Below are 21,143 nucleotides of genomic sequence, written 5' to 3'. Positions count from 1 at the left end.
ACCCAGGGCTAGAAAGGGGGGTGTGCATGTGGCTGCCGCCCATGGAGCCCCGTCGCCTGGGGCTCAGCACAGGCTGGGCTGGGGAACTTCTCAGCGGGGCAGGGGAGCGCGGAAGATGGAGGCTGGAGCCCTACGCGCCACTCAGCGCGGCCACGTGAACAGCGCCCGCGAGGAAGCCGAGCGGTGGCCCTGGGGCCCCGGAGCCAGCGCCGGCCCGGGCTGTCACCCCGCTTGCGCGAGGCCACGGCCGGGCCTGGGCCTGGCTCCCCCGAAGCTTTCTCCGGAGGCGTCTCTGGGTGGCGCCGCGGAAACTGAAAGCAAAAGAGATGAAGGGGCCAAGCCGCAGCCAGCAGCGGGCGTGGGCCTGACTCCTCCCTCCGGCGGCGACGCTTCCCTCAGCTGCCGCTGCGGCGGGCGGGCTGAGCCAGCCCAGACGGACCTGGCTGCGGCCCCGGCTCGGAGCCTCCCTGCGGGCGGGCGGGCTGGGACATGACTCTGGGCGCTCCTCGGCCCCCGGCTCCGCGCGGCAGAGGCAGCCAGCGGGAAGTTTGCCCGGGTGCAGCGGCGGCCGGGCTCCCGGCAGCGGCGCGCTCCCCCCATGCACGCACACAGCCCCCGGCTCCGCAGCGGTGCCCAGGAGGCGCCCCGCACCCGCCCCGCTATGGACACTAGCTGGGGCCGGCAGAGCAGCCCGGAGCTGGGCAGGGGCAAGCGGCTGAGCGTCGGGGAGCTACGCTTGTTCTTCGAGGCTCACTGCGCCGCGGCCGCGGCCGCCGCCGCACGGGAGCTGCCGGACCTGGCCAAGAGGAGCTGCCGTCCCCGCAACGGGCTGCTGCCGCCGGTCATCCCGCAGCTGACCGTCACCCCCGAGGAGAGCGAGGAGGCGCAGGGCAGCCCCAAAGGGCCCCCGGCGGACCCGGAGAGCGGCTGGCTGAGGACGGGCAGCTCACTGCACCTGCTGCAGTCCCGCCGGCTCTCCAACTCCTCGCTGTCCTCCACGGGCTCCTCGTCCGTCTTCGAGGACTCCGAGGACGACCTGCTGAGCGACACGGAGGGTAGGAGCCAGGGCATCGTGCAACTGGAGCACGGGGAGGACACCAACCAGGTAGGCCCCCCCCAGCGCTAGCCTAAGGGCCGGCCTTGCACAGAACGCTGCGCGGAGCCGAGTGACCCCCCCCGGACGGCCCGCTGCTTCCCACGTGCCCGCGGGTCCGTGCGCCGCTGATCTAGGAGCGGCGCCTCCTGGCGGTGCTGGAGAACAAGTGCTGTGTGCCTGGGCTGGGGATATAGCAGCAGGGGATGGATACCCTGGGGATGGGCTAGCGTAGGGGAGGCCCCCGCTGTACTTCTGAGGCTGGGTCCCCACCGGGCTGCCCATCTGGCACGTTTCACCAGTACTACGTTACTGTAAAATGAAGGCTGTTAAAATGAAAACAAGGCTGCCCTAATCTAAGCCAAAGGGCTCTTCGTTGCATAGGTGCCTGCGATATCAGGCTCTCAGCTCCGCTGTACTCCGTGGTAAACACCAACTTGATAACACGGTCCTCCAACAACATCCAGTCACTGGTCAGCTTACGGGAGCTCAAGTTACTCCCCCTCAGTTACTCCTGTTCCTGTATTGCTGTACTGCAAACAGCAGCATATCATGCCTGTGGACGTGGAGAAATACACAATTCAACCCTATGCTTCCAGTCCCGTGGTCTCAGAATGTGCATGGGGGGGGTCACTGAGCACTCACCAGACTGGTGTTTCAAGCAAGGCTTCAGTGACCTAACTAAAAGGAAACTGCTATTTCCCCTTATCCAATCACACAAACTCTGTGAAAAATCCAGCATGCTGATCAGTGGTAATGCTACATGATTCTCTGGGTTACATTGCTGGGGAACTGAGGCTCTTGAAACCCAGCCAAGTGCTGCCACTGTTTCTCTTCTTGCTATGAAATTGCCACCAACCTATTAAGATTTTTTTCAAATTGTTTTGGCATTTTTTGATCACAGGCATTTTTTACTCTCTCTCTTGTTTGATTTTAAAAATAACATTTTTCCAGGCATTTACCAGCAGGTATTTCTGCCTCTCCCACTCCCTCAGTCTCTGGTTGTCAATTTTTGAGCTACTTTGTGCTATGATCTTGGCAGAAAATAGGGAGGAGCTTGGAATTATTAGCATGCATATTTTTGTCCATTTTGGCAGTAATACATTTTTCCCAGTAAATCCCTTATGTAATTTGGCAGCTGCTCTTGCATATAAAGGGCAGTTTTGAAGACATGCAGTTGGGTTGTTTTTCATAGTGGTAATACATATTTTACTTCGTGTTTGTAACAACTCTCTGGGTGCCTTGAAACTGAAATGTTTCCTTAGCAAACTCCCCCATCTACCATTCATGAGACCACCCAATGTTTTATTATTATAGGGTAGTTTATGACTACAGGGTCACTGACAGTGAACTGAATCAGGAAAAACAATGTATATTTTGAAACAAGATAAAAAATAAGTGACGCAGTGTTGTACGTAATTCTTCCAGCTGGGTTGTTCTCCTGAGAGTTTTAGGATTATTAAATTAGAGGAAGTATGGTTGAGTGGCTAAAGTACAGGCCAGGGAATTATGTAACCTTGGTTCTATTCCCATAGATGTGCTTTGTCACCATAATTGATTTTTCTGTGCCTCGGTTTCCCAATTATGTAAGATAATATCCTGTATAAGGGTTTTGCAAGGCTTAATTAATTAATATTGATGAAGTTATGATCCTGAGATGGAATCCTCCGTAGAAGGGCAAACTATTATTATTACAACAACATTACTTTAATGTTATTTTTGTAAATATCTGTGGCCCATGACATTTGACTCTGAGTTACAGAATAATAGAAATTAAAGACGGGGGGTGGAATATTAGATCATCTAGTTCATTCCTGTCTGCTGTTGCAGGTGGTGAGTGGGTATGATGATGGAACACTGTTAGCTCTGAATACCCAGCATTGAGAGCTGCGGGCTGGATGTGTGATTAATAGAGAGCAGAGATTCACTGATAGCACTTTATCAATACAAAGAACCTGATGCCATCCATGCTGGCCCCAGGCTAACTTGTCTCCTGAGAATAGTCTGAAGCAAAAGCCAGGTGTCCTGTTGGATGCAATTTGGTACAGGTCCGGCACCATTGAGGTCATTGGTAAACTTCTCATTGACTTCAAGGTACCTGTATGCAGTTTCAGGCCCTAAATCATTAGTTGGAACAGCTTACTACTCTGCATACTACATTTTAAAAACATGGTACATAAGTGTATGTTTTGGATATAAACTGTGTTACCCATTTAAAATCCTATTAAGTTTGTTAGCACTATTTAAATCTGGACAGGGTTCAGAGAAAGCACTACATCTAATTACAAATAAAAGTAAATAATTAAAGAATACTAACTAATGGGGAAAAAAGTGTTTAAACAAATAGAAAAGGAGTACTTGTGTCACCTTAGAGACTAACCAAGTTATTTGAGCATAAACTTTCGTGAGCTTTCATTGAATGCATCTGATGAAGTGAGCTGTAGCTCATGAAAGCTTATGCTCTAATAACTTCGTTAGTCTCTAAGGTGCCACAAGTACTCCTTTTCTTTTTGTGAATACAGACTAACACGGCTGCTACTCTGAAACCTGTCTTTAAACAAATAAAAAGCAGCTGTCTTAAATGTTTTGAGCTATTGTAGGATGGAGAGAGACAGCATCCATTCGAGTGCACGGGAAATCAAGGACTTTCCAATTATTAAGATAAATTCTGTTTCTTTAAAATGTTTTTGAAGACTTGCCAAGTGTCATGCATTCCCACAGAACAAGTAAAAAGTCACACATTTTTGATGAGAGATACCCTACCCATGTGCAAGAGCCTGTAGCTCAGGGAAAGGTGTACTGAGCTACTAATCCAAGAGCCCATGCATTCTAATCCAAGCTCCTCTTATGATTGGGTTTAATACTACTTTGCGCCCCTCATTAACCAATACCTCATTACTCCTACATTAGGGGAGACAACCCATTTTACAGATAAGTGTGAGCCTAGACAAGCTCTTTTTAGGCAAAGCTACAAATAAAATCCTGGACTCTATTTTGACAAACCCAAGGCTTATTAGCTTTTCCACACTGCCTTTCAGGCGAAGTGGGCCAAATTCTGTGTCTGTCTAGCCAATCCTAAAACAGTGGCTATTTCTGCACTGCAGCTGAGAGCTGTAATTCCCAGCTCGGGAAGATGTACGCATGCTAGTTTGCTAAAAGTAGCATTGTGGCACAGGTGGCGGCTCAGGCTATTAGCCAGAGTACAGTCTAATTGGAAATACTAGGTACGTATTTGGGCAGCTAACCTATGCTGTCAACTACATGCTATTTTTGGTACCCTAGTTGGAGCAGAACTAGCGCATGTACATCTTTCTGAACTGGGAATTGCATCTCACAGCTGCAGTGCAGATGTAACTAGTGTGGTTGGACCACATCTAATGGTTTGAGTCTGCTACTGCCTACATGCATTTAATGTGCGTTATTGTCCTTTAGTTCAAATGGTTAAAGTGCATGCTTTTTGATCCCAGGTTGATCCTGGCAGAATGACCTTGTTTGGGTCATATAATACTTCCTATAGTCTCTTTAATCACTAGACCACACTCTGCTCCCAGGGCCAGGAATCCTGATAGCCAACACTCCAATGCTAGTGCACAAATAGTTGTGAACCAGTAAGTAAATAGAAAATGTGTGAAAAGTGTGTGTTTTGTCCTTTTATGGCCTATTCTTTATAGAGAAAAATGATTCCCCCCAATCCTCACAGCAGAATTGGTAGAGTTCTGTGTTGTGTATCTCAAGATTGTGGGTTCAAGGCTGGCTAGTGATTCATGGGGTGAAATACATGCAAGTTAGTGGGAGGACCTTGAGATAACAGGCAAAATGACTTTATTTTGCCAAGCCTTATAGTTAGAGGTGAGTTTGGATGTTAATACACAGTAGCGTGGCTCGACCTGGCTAACGCCTTTGGGTCCATGCCCCACCACCACATCTTTGCCATGCTCCAGGAGTTTGGGATGCCAGAGAACTTCCTTCGTGTGATCCAAGAGGCGTACAAGGGATGCAGCACCACCATTTGCTTGGTCAAAGGGGAGATCGCTGAGATCCCGATCTGGAGCGGAGTTAAGCAGGGCTGTCCCCTCAGCCCCATCATCTTTAAGCTTGCCATGGAGCCGTTGCTGCGAGCGATCTCCAATGGCACAGATGGCTTCAACCTCCATGGTGAGAGGGTGAGCGTCCTGGCTTACACAGATGACCTGGACCTGACCGCGGACGACTCAGAGAACCTCTAACGTATGCTAGATGCCACCAGTCAAGCTGCAATTGGATGGGCTCCGCTTCAATGCAAAGAAGTGCGCAACTCTCCACATCGATGGCAGCAAAAGGGACTCGGTGCAGACAACAGGGTTCCAGATCCAGGGCGAGCCCATCATCGCCCTGGCAGAGGGGCAGGCGTACCAGCACCTTGGTACGCCAATGAGTTTCCGTGTCCGGCAGACACTCGAGGACACCATCCAGGAGATCTTGCAGGATGCTGCCAAGATCGACGCCTCCCTGCTAGCACCATGGCAGAAGATAAACGCCCTGAACACCTTCCTGATCCCCTGCATCTCGTTCGTCCTAAGGGGATCTGCCGTGGCGAAGGTATCCCTCAACAAGGCGGACAAGATCGTCCGGCAGCTGGTGAAGAAGTGGCTGTTCCTTTCCCAGAGAGCCAGCAACGAGCTGGTCTACATCGCCCACAGGCATGGCGGTGCCACTGTCCCCCGCATGGGCGAACTGTGTGACATTGCGGTGATCACCCACGCCTTCCGCCTGCTAACGTGTGCCGACTCCATGTTAAGGAACATTGCAGCAAACGCCTTCCATGCCTCAACAAAGAAGCGGATCGGCAGAGCCCACTCCAACCAAGACACTGCACCTTCCTGAGCGGTTCCCTGGATGGCAAATTCGGACCGGACGGGTGTGACATTGCTTCACTGTGGTCCCGCACTCGCAATGCCACGCATCGCCTGGGGAAGCACATCGACTGGGAGTGGTGCAAGGAGCACCAGGAGCTGGAAGTTCTGGTGCTGCAGATCAGGTCCGACGACAACACCATCATCATCCCAAGTACCAGGGGCATGCTGGAGAGGACCCTGAAGGCAGCCATCCACTCACTGTACATGGAAACTCTGAAGCGTAAACCGGACCAAGGTAAAGCCTTCGAACTGACCAGCAAGTGGGACGCCAGCAACCACTTCCTCGCTGGGGGCGGCTTCACCCGTTTCATCGACTGGCGGTTCATCCACCATGCCCGGCTCAACTGCGTTCCACTCAACGGAACTGTCCGCCACGGGAACCAAGACAAGCGTTGCAGGAAATTTGGCTACTCCAACAAGATCCTGCCTGGCAGCTGTGCCACAACGCCATCCAGAACCGCCTGGTGAAAGCCATCGCACCGCGCCTAGGGGAGGTCGCCGTGAACTGCGCCATCCCCGGTACTGACAGCCAGTTGCGACCTAACATAGTAGTCACCAACGAGGCCCAGAAAAAGATGATCCTCGTTGACGTCATGGTCTCCTTTGAGAAGAGGACCCTGGCCTTCCACAAAGCCCGAGCTCGTAAGCTGGAAAAATACGCCCCCCGGGCCGACACCCGGAGAGCAAAGGGCTACGAGGTGCAGATGGATGCCCTGATCATCGGAGCCCTGGGTGCTTGGGACCCCGCAACGAGTGTATGCTGCAGGACCTGTGGGGTCGGTTGACGCTACGCACGGCTCATGCGGCGCCTAATGGTCTCGGACACCATCCGATGGCCCAGGGACATCTACATCGAACACATCACTGGCCACCGACAGTACCAGGAGGTGTGAGCCGGTATGACATTGTGCATCGACTATGGGAAAGGGACTGAGAGACTTTTTCCATTGGACCATATGAACTAGAACCATAAATTCACTGAACATTAAATCCCACCAAATGAGGGTAAATCCATCCTCATCATCATATCCACTCATTATACTCCACACCTGAACATAGCCATTATATGGACAACATACCCCCATATCTCAATGTCTGTACTTTGACCCGTTAAACTTTTACCCCCAATCGGGGAGATTGCAGATTATGTATTCCTTATGCCACCCATTCCTAAACTGAATTTCACACCCCTTGATAATCTGTACCTTATTCCCTGATAACCAAAAACTTCTGTGCTTAAACTCTGTACCGTTTTCTTTTTACTTCAACATCATCTTAATAAAATTATTACATTTATTTTTCCTTGTATTTAGTGTTGGTATTTTGGTTAATGTGAGCTGCCCTTTTAAGAACAGGGTGGGGCACATACCACAGGGTTTGTCTGAAGGAGATTAAAAGCAGTGCCTGGAGGAGATCTTGCTTGTGTGTGCAGAGGGAAGACTGTACCTCTTTAAGTACCAGAAAGGTCAGAACTCGATTTATTGAATTTACATTTCCAGAAAACAGTCTTCACCGTTGAAGGTGTAACCGCACTTACCCAGGGAATGGGTGCCTCAGGGCAACTCTAATGAGCTTTAGAGCCTTTTTTTACCTGTAGGTCATCAGTTAGGAATTAAAAGTTGTTCCCATCTGATGAGGTTTACTGGCCCCACCATGAGTGGAACTTGGGGGGTCTGAGTTTCAAACTCACCACCTCACTTTGTGTTAATTGAAAAACTCCAAAGAGCGGCCAAGAACCGCATGGGCCATGGAGACAGAATTATCCTTGTGATCCCTAGGGGAAGGTCCTCTATGTCAGGATCAGGGCAGTGTCTGTGGGAAGCTTCTTCTACTGCTGCCCTGTTAGCCAGACTTTGTAGCTCTGTACAATTTATTACATTTGTATAAAACGTTATACATGGAGCTGCACAGCTACTTGACAGCTATATTTTTTTGGTTAATTAAGTAATAGGTTTTAAAATAGCCAACTATTAAAATATACGCTGGATCTTATCCTATGACAGCTATAAAAGTCTCTACTTTCCCATGCATTCAGTTGGGGACTTACAGTTTCCCATTCCTACTTTGCTTCATGAGATAGGACATCCCTGTTGGGAAGTACATGTACAGTGGTAACTTCCACTGAGAGAGCAGTCAAGCCACTCTGTCATGAGTCACAAGCATTTCTAAAAACCGCTCTCAAACAGAGATAAGGAAAAATAAATAGGCCAGGTTAGGACCTTCCTATTGGACAGTGTCCCTTTAAAGTGTTTTGTTCAGCAAGTAAGTGACATGCTATAATGGCTGCTGCACCATATTAGAGGAATGTGATTTACTAGGTAGAAATGTGCCAAATACACAAACCACAGATTCCTGTAACTGTAACCATGAGAACAGCTGACAGCCAGAAAGACACATTAGATTTTTGCCTGCAGTGATATTAGCCCAGTATTTTTTGGGGGGTGGTAGGCTATTTAACCTATAGTTTGTTTTGGCTGGTCCTTTTTCTCTCTCTTCCTTTTTCATCCTTAATAAAATATCTTAAAATAGATAAACATGTTTCATAATTAAGGACTAAAAGTATGAACAGTTTCAGCTCCGGAGACGATTACATAAACTAATCCAGTAGAGAAGAATTTTTATTTTTAAACTGAGATGGGAAGGGACCCTAAGAAGTTTATTTTATTTATTTTTTACATTGTGTGAACTTCATGCTTCTAAAAGATGCTAGATTGACAGTAACATCCCTGTACTCTGAAGTCATCTCTTTGTCCACAGTCTAAGGGCATGTCTTCATGCGCAGCGCTGGGAGAGAGCTCCCAGAGCTGGTGCACTGTCTACACTGCCACTTCACAGCGCTGAAACTTGCAGCACTCAGGGGTGTGTTTTTTCACACCCATGAGCGAGAAAGTTGCAGCACTGTAAAGTGCCAATGTAGACAAGCCCTTAGTGTGATGTGAACAGCAGCAGTGCAAGCTTTCCCCCATCATCCTTTCAATGTGCCTCAACCCAGAGTTGGGTCTTTTAAGATGAGGATAGTTCCATTTCCACAGCACATTTAAATGGTGCCCCCTCTACTGACATGCCAACAGTATGGGTGCTAAATGGTTCCAAGAATTAGATATGTTCATGGAGGACAGCTCCATCAATGGCTATTAGCCAAGATGTTCAGGGATGCAACCCCATGCTCTGGGTGTCCCTAACGTCTGTTTGCCAGAACCTGGGAGTGAACAACAAGGGATGGATCACTTGATGATTGCCTGTTCTGTTCATTCCCTCTGAAGCACCTGGTGTTGGCCACTGTCTGAAAACAGAATACTTGGCTAGATGGACTATTGGTGAGACCCACTATGGCTGTTTTTATATTCTTAATTTGTGGCCTCTTATTTTTAATGAGGACATTTGTCTAATAGGAACTGAACTAAGACTCTAACTCATTTCTGATTGTCTGCTAAATACCCCTCAGTTCCATTAGCCTTTAGTTATTTCTGAGCTGGGGTGGATTTGAAGTTATGACCTAGGAGTTAAGAGACCGTTTACCCCATCATTAGTCTCCTGAACCATTCAGTCTCCTGTTACGGTTTTTATTTTAAATATTTAAAAGAGCACAGTTCCTGCCTGGCCACGCAGGATGAACTGGGAGGAGCAGATGCAGTACTGTTGCGTAACTGTTCATGGAAAGATTGGGTGTTCGTGTTTTCTTCCTTGTACTTTCAATATGCCATTGAAACCTGTTTGCAAGGTGTGGTGTATCTGGAGCCTGGGGAGGAAAACAGCAAGTCTGCATCATCAGGAAATGTATCAATGTTTAAGGAGGGGTCAGTTCTTTTTAAAAAAAAAAAAAAAAAAAAAAAAAGGGCAGATCTTGTTGGGGTTGGTTAACAGTGGAAGTGGAGAATACTCATAAGAAGTGGTGTAATGCAATACCTATAACTAAAAGGAGTGCTGTCTAGTGGTTAGAGCAATGGATTGGGAGCCAGGAACTCCTAGGTCTATTTTTGGTTCTGTCGCTGGCTCACTCTGTGACCTTGAGCAAGTGGTTTAATCATTCAGTAATTCAGATCTAGCCATGGGGCCACAGAGAGAGAACAACTCTCTAGCCCAGTGGTTAGGGCACCTGCCTGGGACATGAGACCCTGGGTTCAGTCCCGCTGCTCTATCTCTCTGTTACTTAGCCACAATGGAACAGCTTCAACAGGAGAGAGAAAGGGAGCCCCACATAAGAATATCCCATAGTTCAGTGATTAGTGCATCCTTCTGTGAAGACCCCCTATTCAAATCTTTAGCAGAGATGGGTAATTGAATCTGGGTCTCCCACATCCTAGATGAGTGCTGTAACCAATGGGCTAAGAGGTATAAGGCGGGTGCCACCACTATGAATGGTGTTTGAACGTGATATGAGCTGGTAGGCTGCCTCTGCACATGTCTACAGGATCAGGCTGCTTGAGAAAGTTGGGTGGCCAGATGGCTGCCTTTCCCTGGTTTGTGAATCGCTCTGAGCTTAGGCAGGAAATGGGCATCTGAATGCCTCGGGGAGGCAGCAGTATGCATGTCCAGAGGTGGGAACTTTTACCAGGAAAACCTCAGTGCAGAGTGAGTTTAGATGCCTGCAGGGTTTGATGAGAGCATTATGGCTCACAGTGGAGCCAAAACTGGGACTTAGGCACCTGAGTGCCTTCATGGATCCAGTCTTCCATGTCCAGGGCTTCGGCTCCCTTAGCTATGAGTCAGTCCCTTTGGAGTTTGCTTCCCATGTGTAATGGAGCGTGCATCCCCCTATGTCCTGGATCACTGCAAAAACTGCTCAGACTCTTCTTTTGGTGTCCATTCCATGTAGCTTATTCAAGTCCCCTCCACCAACGCCTGTACAGTACAACAGTTCTAATACTTATGACCTTATCTGCCATTGGGCAGTTTCCTCTCCCCATGAATGCGTTCTGACTCTGCCTTCTCCCCTGGGAGCCTCCAGTGAACCTTCACTAAGTCCCCCCAGATCAATGAACATCCTGAGCCAGCATCCATGATCTCCCCCGCCCCCCTTAGATGCTTCCTTCCTGCCTTTATAGGGATAGTAGGCATTTTCCTTTTTAAGCCTGCCCTTGAGAATCCCAGTCCATCCACAGAATTGTGCAAACCCTTATTCCATTTTGGATCAGTCTTCTTTTATATATCCTGGTCTTCCATGTTGATAGCATGCTATTCCCTGAAAGAATTTCTTTCACCTCCTCCCTTTTTCTTCTTGAGGCATTTCAGTTTGCTACCTCTTCTCCCTGGCTCTGGGCCCCTTGGTGGCTGGACCTCTTTTCTGGGAAAGTCAGCTTCTAGGAACTCTTCGGAGAATTTAATTGCAGCCTCCAGGGTGTTGGGCTGGTGCTTTCTCACCCAGACTCTAGTATTCTCAGGGAGGCTATGGAGAAATTGTTCCAGTATCACCAGGTCCATAATTTCCCCTACAGGTCAAATATCTGGCCCTAGTCAGTGGCTAGCCGAGTCTGTTAGCTTTTCTGCTTATGCCCTGGGTCATACCCCTCAGCCCATCTATTTTTGGCCAAAAATTTCTGCTGGTACTTTTTGGTGGAGAGTTCCACTTGATCTAAAACAGCAGCCTTCATGACAGTTATAGTCACAGGCCAGTGATCAGAGTGCTGACCCAGCTCTTAGGATACTGCATCTGTCACACCATGGAAGTAAGCCAGGGCCCAAACTTGATGACCTTGGTGCTTTTGAAATTAGTAACATTTATGTTTAATAATCCGGGATCACACATGATTTCACAGAGAAAGGGGCAGAGACGAATGAACCAACCTATCAGCCTGTTACATGGTGGAGCTCAGGTAGGGTAGATTTTGATTTGTTATTTGTGAGCAGCCCTTTTTACCCTTATCCTATCAACAGTGTCCCTTCTAATAGGAACACAGCAGACAGAAAGGTATGGCATGTTCATATAGTAACACATTTGGGGAGGGGGAGAACTTTTGATGAGCAGGAGTTAGTCTTCATCCTTTCATCTTGCATTTATCTACGAGCAGTAGGAAGAACATAGTGAAGACTCTGGGCTAGCTACCCATCCAGTAACTTTCTAGTAATTTTATTCACTTGGTTTGTATATCGCTTCCTGTGTAAAACTGATTTGTCCTGACGCTAATGAGGAATGCTATTGGGATAAAACATGGAAAGCAGCTGCTTCTTTTTGCACAATAAACTGAACGTTACAGTAGGGGCAGAATCTTCCCTTCCTACATCAAACACTGAAGAAACCCATCCTGGATACATCAGTTCTAGCCAACTATCTCATGGTATCAAACCTTCTATTCCTGAGCAAGCTTATAGAGAAGCTAGCTGAAGGCCAACTGCAAGCTAATCTAACTGAAGCTGACACTGGAGACCCAGCAGAATCTGGATTCAGGCCATGATGGGGGACAGGAACTGCGTTAGTGGTACTGATTGATGATCTCCTGCTGTCAGTGGATGGTGGATAGAAGTCCATTTTCATCCTCCCGGACCTCTGTTCAGCATTCAACACTGTTGAGGATAAAATACTGCTGTCTCACCTGAGAGAGGTGGCAGAGTTCCAGGGGAATGCACTAAAATTGTTTGCTGGATACATCCTTCCGGAAGGCGTAGTGGTGATGGGAAGCTGCACCTCTACCACTAGTCCCCTTGCTTGCATTAGTCCCACAAGGATCAATTCTCTCTTCTGTCCTTTTCAACATCTAATATGTAGCCACTAGAGGAACTGGTCAGATGACATGGACTCAGATGTCAGCAACAGATAACACACTGCTCTACATATCCTTCACTGCCTACAACCTTATCCCTACCACCAAGATTCAGTGCTTGGATGAGATCAGTTCTCTGGTGAATAACAACTGGTTGAAGCTGAACCTGAGTAAGACTGAGGTGATGCTGGTAGGCAAAGCACTTTGAAGCATTTGCAGCCATGGTATAGTTTCTGTTGGTAGAAGGGCAATAGAGTCCATAGTTTAGGAGTGCTTCTGAGTTCCTCTCTGGTGCGAAGTGCTCACATAGTAGCATCTGTAAGTAATGCTTTCTACCAACTCTTGAGGGTTAGGACACCCTGTCCTGCTTCGGTGGATGATGACCTGGTCTGAGTTATACACGTCTTTATCACCTCCTATCTGGCTTATAGCAGTGTAAATATACGTGGGCATGAAGCCATCAGCCCTTGGGAAACTCCAGTTAGTACAGAATGCTGTAGCATGTTTCTCAGCAACACGTCAAACTTGTCCTCCACTCTCCATGCTGGCTTCCCACAGCACACTGGGTCAAGGGCTCAGTCCTAGTTTTCAGGGCACTCAATGACCTGGATTCAGCAAATCTAAAAGATCTAAGGATTATCAAGGACAGCCTTGATAATAGGTAGTGCTACCAGCCCGCCTATAATAAAATAGACAGCTGGCTAGAATATACTCGGTATCTTCTACATTTGGAATGTCCAATGGTCAGTCCAGAACACTGGAAGTCTCGGGACTCTTAGGTTCTTTCCCCAACTCTGAAACTGACTCAGTGTATCCCTCAGGCCCATAATCTCTGTAAAATGGGTATGATAATATTTAAATCACAGAGATGCTGTGAACTTAATGAATGTACCGTGCTTTGCTGTTCCTTCTATGATAGGCACAGGTGAGGCATTATTACTGGAGATCTTTTCTTCTTCTGCTTCACTTCAGATGTGACTGAAAATGAAACAAACAAACAAAAATCAGAGAGAAAATGGAAATAGATTTAAAGTTTTTTCTGTTTTTCTTATGACATTTTTGCTCTTGAGGACTCTTTTAGTTATTAAACTTCTGGGGTGTTTATATAGGAGACATTATTCTAGTTAAGGTGGATAGGGACCTCTGTTTTCAAGCATACATTTAAAGAAAATATAAGGTTGTTTCAAGCTGAAATTTTCTGGTCTTATTTTGAGAACTGGGACATTTTTAAAATACAAGTTTGAAATTTGAAGGTTGGTTTGGCTAGCATTTTAGTTACTTGAACAAAAATAGACGAATTTTAGTCTGATTTATTCTTCCTTTAATCAAATATATGTTCTTTTCCAGTTCTAAAACCTGAAACTTGCCTTTCCCATTAGTGCATGTTAAAGATTAATTGCTTTGCCTAGAGTGGTCACTATAAAAATCTTCAAATTTGCTGCTTGCAAGCTTATTATTGTGTCCTGAGTATTGGCTCAATCCAGTTCCCAGTGAAGTCAACTGATAGATGCCCATTGCTGTCAGTGGGGGTTAGGTCAGGCTCCATTTGCAGTATTCCCAGTACAAAGTATAGGGATTAACAGTAATTATGCCTGATTAAGCAAAAGTACGGAATAAAAAGAGGAGGTCGAACTACAAAGGTATAAAAAAGGATATTCTCTTCCGCCGCACCCCACCCTGATTTTAAGGAAAGAAAGCTCTTTAATAAAAGCTTACATTGACTGACTCTGTAGCCTTGGGCAAGTCATATAGTAAACTGTGTGGTGATTAACCAAGATGGTCATGGACACAACTCCTAGATTGAGATCCAGACTATGTGGGTCTAAACCCAGATGCTCTGAGATCAATTGGACCTGGAACAATGGATCTGAACCTTCTCAAACTTTGGGGCAGTTCAGATTTGGATCCACATTTCTGGCACTTCTTCCAAACCCTGGGAAAAGATATAAATCCCTGTGTATGTGTTCAGTGTTACTAGTAGCATTATTCATTTAGATGGGGGTGGGCAAACTTTTTGGTCTGAGGGCCACATCTGGTTATGGAAATTGTATGGTGGGCCATGAATGCTCACGAAATTGGGGGTTGGGGTGTGGGAGGGGGCGAGGGCTCTGGCTGGGGGTGCGGGCTCTGAGGTGGGTCCAGAAGTGAGTTCAGGGTGCAGGATCAGGGCTGGGGCAGAGGGTTGGGGTGTTGGAGAGAGTCAGGGGAGCAGGCTCTGGGCGGCACTTACCTCAAGCAGCTCCTGGAAGTAGCGGCATGTCCCCTCTCTGGCTCATGGTTGCTGGCCAATTGGACCTGTGGGAGCCCCCTGGCTGCCCCTGTGCATAAAAGCCAAAGGGGGAACATGCTGCTGCTTCCAGGAGCTGCGTGGAGCCATGGCATGCGTGGAGCGGGGCAAGCACCAGACCCTGCTTCCTGGCAGGAGCTCGAGGGCCAGATTAAAACATCAGAAGGGCCGGATGTGGCTCCCAGGCCGTAGTTTGCCCATATCTGATTTAGATGCAGAGATCAGTCAGCTCAGCCTAAAGCCTTGGTGGGGTAAATGGGCGTGCACTTGACCTGAGTTTTGTATTCACGATAAGCGTTGCCTGCCAGGGGCTCCTGATTCAGCATGATTCTGACTCCCTGCCTTTTCAAGCCACACAAGTCCTGGAAGGAAACAGATACTGGTTCCACAATGGGTCAGCTCTATTTAGAGGAGACTTCAGTCTGCAGAGACGAGGCAACCTTTCCAACCATCATGTTAACACAATGCAAAATGCTGGGCATCAGGTATGCTGGATTTGTAATTGATCTACTTTGGTTGTTCGCTGTTTGGGAAGAGCACCTGAAGTCCGGGGATAAACACCTCTTTTACCTTCTTTGTACAAATCCAAACAGATTAATAAAATTACATTAAATGACTAACTCTTGCAGTCCTTGCTTAGGGCCAGATCATCCTTTCCTGTGGTAAAACCTGCAGGAGAGGACTCTGGAGGAGGAAATCGCTGGTGCCCTTGTGCCCTCTCCTGCTGTTACCCCAGGCTCTGGGATGTCCTAGCAGGATTCTGCAGACAAGATAATAAAACCTTTTTATAAATGCTTTCAGAGAGCCTGTCTGTGAGGATCTCTCCAGCCTATCAGTCAGGGTGGATTTTAGGCACAAGCAATGCAAATGACTGCTTGGGGCCCTGTGCTTTAGGGGCCTATGCTTGCCTCAGCAACTCATGACTTGATTCCACAAGAATCATGGCAGGACCAAAGGGGGAAGGCCTGACTTTCCCCCTCCAAGCAGAGGACCAGAGACTGGGGAAAGCCACATACTTTTAGGATCCCAGTGATCCTGCACTGGCTTGCCAAGTCCCACCTGGGCCCAGACTCCCACTCTAAGGTCAGATGATACATTTTCTCCCATTCTGGCAACCAGACTGGAGTGGGAAGTAATTCATGATTTAATTTCCCTTCTTTCTTCCTTCAGCCTCTGTCTGTCTAGAATTTATTTCCCACTCATCACAGAAATATTTAAGCACTGTGTTCCCAGTCTTGATCTGAGCCCTCAAATTGTGAGACCAGACTTAGCAATTCTGCCTGAGAGGAACCAGGGGGTGGGCTGGGTAGGAGGTGGGATGGCATGGAATGAATGAAGTCAAGCAAATTATTTTATTTGTATGTTTGCACTCAGTAACCAGGCATCTCTCGAAAGCTTATGCGCAAATAAATTTGTTAGTCTCTAAGGTGCCACAAGTACTCCTTTTCTGTTTAAAAATGATATAGACAGGGCAGCGGATTCAATCTTGGCTTGTGAAGTAACCTGGGTGAACTGCTAATTTCCTGCATGCACCATGAACCATAATCCATCTGCAGTGACATCTTATATGTTGCCTTACTTTCCCTATCCTCAGCTGCTCTGCTCTGGAGTATCGTTGTGGTCACTGTTGGATTCTCCTATCTGTTTCCAGTCTGGCAAGGAGGCTACTGCTCATTCCAAATTTTCAGTCAACTAGGTTGTGGGGTTCCGCAAGGCAGACTAAGTTTGGCTTGCAGTTCTGCTGCCAGGAGCCCATGGTAGTAAAGTGTGTTTTTGTGTCTATTTTATTGCAAGGGTAAGGTACAGAATGACAGATAGTAACCACGTGTAAGCTTTCAGAGTAGCAGCCGTGTTAGTCTGTATTCGCAAAAAGAAAAGGAGTACTTGTGGCACCTTAGAGACTAACAAATTTATTAGAGCATAAGCTTTCGTGAGCTACTGCTCTAATAAATTTGTTAGTCTCTAAGGTGCCACAAGTACTCCTTTTCTTTTCACGTGTAAGCTGCATGTGTTTACTTTCTTAGCAGGGTAAACAGATTTTCTTAATAATTTGTAATTGACGTTTGTGTTTGTAAAAGGTGAGTGATCCTCAGGATCTTGATGGTAAAAATCCTTTGTTTACCTAGAGGGCAGAGAAAGTACTACTCATCGCAATACACAAACAGCAGCATAGCAGAAAACAACTAATTTTCAGAGGGACAATAGGGTTGTCTGTTATTTCTCACCCCTCTCTATATATTTATTTATTTTATTTAAAAACATTTTTGCGGTTAACAAGCATGTTATCTCTGGAGACATAAATCCACAGTTTGAGAATTGCAAAGCATCTCTGATGGTATCTTCTAGACTGAGCACTGAGTCCCATTGGGTAGATAGAAAGATTAACCTAAATAATCTATACAGAAGCCCCTGGAACCCCATAAACTTTTCTTAAACATTACATGAATATATTGCCTCATACTATAGAATTAGAATTTATAATCCCTATTCCATGATGAGATATCTTTGAGCTATAATGTATCTCAATTAAAACTATCTTTTGATAGGTTTTTCCTCAAAAAGCATTTTATCAAAAAAAAATCTGATTTAAATTAAAAAAATCAGATTTTTTTTTAATTTTTTTTTCTTAAATCATTGATTTTTATCTACCCTGCTTTTAATACAGTGGTTTGGAAAACTCACACAATGAGGACCTTAAAGTGGTGCTTATTAAGCAAAGCAATTGCTTAAGGATGTGGCTTTCCTGTAGGTAAATACCACACCCCATTAGTAACAATGTCCTGGTGTGTTGACAGTTGCATTCCTTTCCAGAGGCTGGGCCCTATCTATACACTAGAGTACTTACTAGATGAAACAGTAACTTGTTTGTAACCTTTCAGAGGGGTGTGGGGTGTTGGTCTGGAGGACGCAAAGGAGGAGAAGTGAGATGGAATGTTGGATTTTGCCTTGTGGTAGATTAGCAGAGCAGCAGCAGAACTGTTACTACTGTCTGCATGTCTGATCAGCCCCTTTCACAGCATTTATTTTTTAGATTTGAATAACACTTTGTGTTTACACTATATACTGGCTTCTGTCTGAGGGTCTCAAAATGCTTTACAAGCACTAATAAATCAGCCCTTTCAGCGCCCCTGTGAAATAGGTGGTGGTAGCCCTAACTGGGGAAACTGGAACGCAGAGAGAATATGTGACTAGTCCAAGGTCACACAGTGAGTCAGTGGCAGAGCTCTAACTAACACTTGTATATTATCAGTCAGTTTCCTTCAAGATTGACCATCTCAGGACCATGTTAGGAGGGGGCTTCTCTGAATCAATTTTATTCAGTTCTGCTGAGATTCTGGGGGGGATGAGAGAGGCCTGTCCTGCCACTACAACTGGACTGATGCCTTTTACGCGTGTTAAAGCAAGGTGTCATGGTGGTGAAGTACTGGGACTATTGGTAGAGATTGCTTGTGCCTTCCTGTGGGAGTGGAAAGTATCAGCTTTCCTCAAATGAGCAACTGTTGGCTCCAGCTGAAGAAATACTCTTTCCAGCACTTTGGCTAACAATTGTCTAACAATCTTGCAAATTATTACATTGGTTTTAATATACCTGGTGATGAAACTGAAAGAAAATAATGTAACTAAGTAGCTTTGATGCCATATAAAGTCCTTTGACTTTTGGTCTGGGTTTGATGGGTTTATGGAGACTGTGGTTTTGCTGGCTAAGGAACACTTAGGCCTGGTTTACACTTAAAAATTAGATCCACCTAGTTACATTGTTCAAGGCTGTGAACATTTTTTGACGTATTTAGGTCAACCTAACCTTCTGTGTAGATGTGGCCAGGTTGACAGAAGAATTTCTTCCATCAACCTAACTACCGCCTCTTAGCGAGGTAGGTTAACTACATGGATGGAAACCCCCTTTCTATCAATATAGGCAGCGGTCCACTCTACAGTGCTTTAGCTATACAGCTGCAGCTCCATAGCTGTGCCGCTGTAGTGTAGACCTACTACTAGTGATGGGCAGAAATCAAGTGTCCATGTTGATTGCTTTAGATCAGTCAGTGGCATCTATTTTATGAGGTTTTGTTGACTGTCCTTTTGCACTGGTAATGGTGGATGGAGTCTTGCTCTGTTCTTTCCTTCTGAGGCCCTGGATCATGATGCTGGGAAATTGCACATCTATCTGTCCATTTATAATGTAGTGATTAGACAATGAAGGCAGCTGCTTGAGGGCTCAGGGTGCCACAGGATCCTATTCTGCCACCTCGCCTCTTCAACATAGACATGATGACGCTTTGGGAGACAGAGGGAGGTGTTGGGCTGAAAGGCACTTAGCTCTGTGTTTTTCTTTGGACCTGAACAGTGCAATTTCTTTGCTTTCCCAGTTCCTGGGTGAAATAGTCACATCAGATAGCTTGAAGGTGATGACGGCAGGTAAATGGAAGCATTTTGAGGGTGTGACAAAGATGGTGTCTGCCCCAGGTATTCAGAACATACTTTAGAGTCCAATTCTCTCCCCCAGCCCCATTGAGGCTGTTGAGATAAACTCCTGTGCTTGTGCAAACAGTCCCAACATTTTATCTCTGGGGGACTAGAGACATGACGAAGGGCCATCAGCTCTGGAGCTTGCTTCCCTGTTGGACCAACAGTACTCTAGTTTGCTGATCACCCGGACATGGCGTAAGACTCATTTATTATTTGAGGAGGGTAATGGTGGGGTGAACGAAGTTGGTGGTTTTGAAGTAATTCTTCGGAGGAGAAGGTGGTCAAAACCGGTCAGTTTTATATGTATGCTACACATGCATCCAGAGATTGTAATAATTTATTTATGAATCTTAAATTAAATAATTCAGCACATTTTTACCCCTAGGCCGTGTTCAGGGAGCAGGTAGTGTTCCAGAATTACAAAATAGCAAGCAGGGCCTCTGCTCTACTATTTCTCTGGTGTGGAGAGGGAAAGTGCATCTGGAATTATGGAATGAATCCAGGTGTGTCCTGGGAACGGAGATAACGTGCTCTTAGGAACTCTGCCCCATGCTAAACATCAATTCCTCTTCCCTTCGTATTGCCCAGCTTTTCTTTCCTAAAGGTCCTGCTTCTCTGTAGTCACTTTGAGTGTTCTGCAGATTTGCCAAGAATTCTTAAAAGCAGCACATCAAAGGGGTTATGCACTGTGCTAAGTAATGTACCATGAGTCATGGCGGAGGGGAAAACATGGGGACGCGAAGTTTGTGTCTTGCAAGGGTTTTTTTGTTTGTTTTTGGTTTTGTTTTGGCTTATATCACTGAATATTTCTCATCACTCTGAAGGACTAGCCAGTCTGTCCTGACTGTGGTACAAAGAGGAAATCAGAACCCGACAGACAGAGGATACACCTGCTGAAGCACATGTGAACATCTGTGTCCTTCTGCCACGGCTGAGTGCAGAAACCGGAAGCATCAAGGGTTGGGTGCAGTCTGTTAATATCTTCACAAGTTTGGTGGTGGGGGGGGAGAGGAGAGAGAGAGAGAGTGAGTGAGGTTGAGCTGCAGTAACACTTTTTGCTTAGTGGTCTGATTAGTGACACTGATCAGGGAGATGCCCCTATAATAGACACAATTGTTGTTGTTTTTTCTATGCCATCCATTCTTCCTCAGGTTTGTGCTAAAATCAGCCATGTTGGCAAGGGGAGGTGTAGATTAAATCTCCCTGCTGCGGCTGGCACCCCTGCACCACAGGGGTATTCACTCAGTTGGAAGGCAGGCAGTGTTGACATTGCCGCCTCTCCCTTGGGGATTCCACTGAGGGGAGGGAGGGGGGCTCCAAAGATGTCTACCTGCTGAGGTTCCTCAGTGGTATGCTTGAATCAGTGCATCATCCAGCCATCCTGACTTTACTTCCTCTCTGGTCAGTGCCAACCACTCTTGGGGCAGCATTGATCCAATGGCAGAAAGTGGGCTGCTGTTACTCGGCCTGATCCTTAGCTGGGTGTAAATTGGCCCCTAGTTCCATTGATGTCAATGGAGCTACAGTGACATACGACAGCTCAGGATGTGGCCCATTATTTACAGCTGCAACCCCCAAATTCCAGTAGATTTTCTGTTGTTGGGCTCTGTGCCTCACTATGCAGATGAAAGTCAGCATAGTAGACTAAGCTTTGAATCTAGGCCTACCTGCTTTGTTGTCTGATGTCAAATAGGCTCAACTGG

General features: G+C 46.6%; 1 protein-coding gene across 4 annotated transcripts in view; it reads left to right on the top strand.

Annotated features, from left to right (window-relative positions):
* The first annotated feature begins 318 nt into the window (after positions 1-318).
* Positions 319-21,143, top strand: part of ITPKA (inositol-trisphosphate 3-kinase A) — a 72,368-nt gene continuing 51,543 nt past the window's right edge. For 2 of the 4 annotated variants that reach the window (XR_006281895.1, XR_006281894.1), the window contains exon 1: positions 359-1,105. Coding sequence is in view for 2 of the 4 variants with exons in the window: in XM_043515977.1 (XP_043371912.1) it covers positions 599-1,105; positions 15,282-15,458 (684 nt within the window). In the remaining 2 variants the exon portion in view is untranslated. Of the gene's footprint in view, positions 1,106-15,281; positions 15,459-21,143 lie in introns of all 4 variants that reach the window. The other 2 variants (XM_043515977.1, XM_038404862.2) reach the window with 2 other exon arrangements.

Source organism: Dermochelys coriacea, chromosome 6 (genome assembly GCF_009764565.3).
Source record: "Dermochelys coriacea isolate rDerCor1 chromosome 6, rDerCor1.pri.v4, whole genome shotgun sequence".
In the NCBI taxonomy this organism is placed as follows: Eukaryota; Metazoa; Chordata; order Testudines; family Dermochelyidae; genus Dermochelys; species Dermochelys coriacea.
The sequence above is the reverse complement of the archived record's forward strand: the minus strand, read 5'-3'. Positions and strand labels throughout refer to the sequence as shown.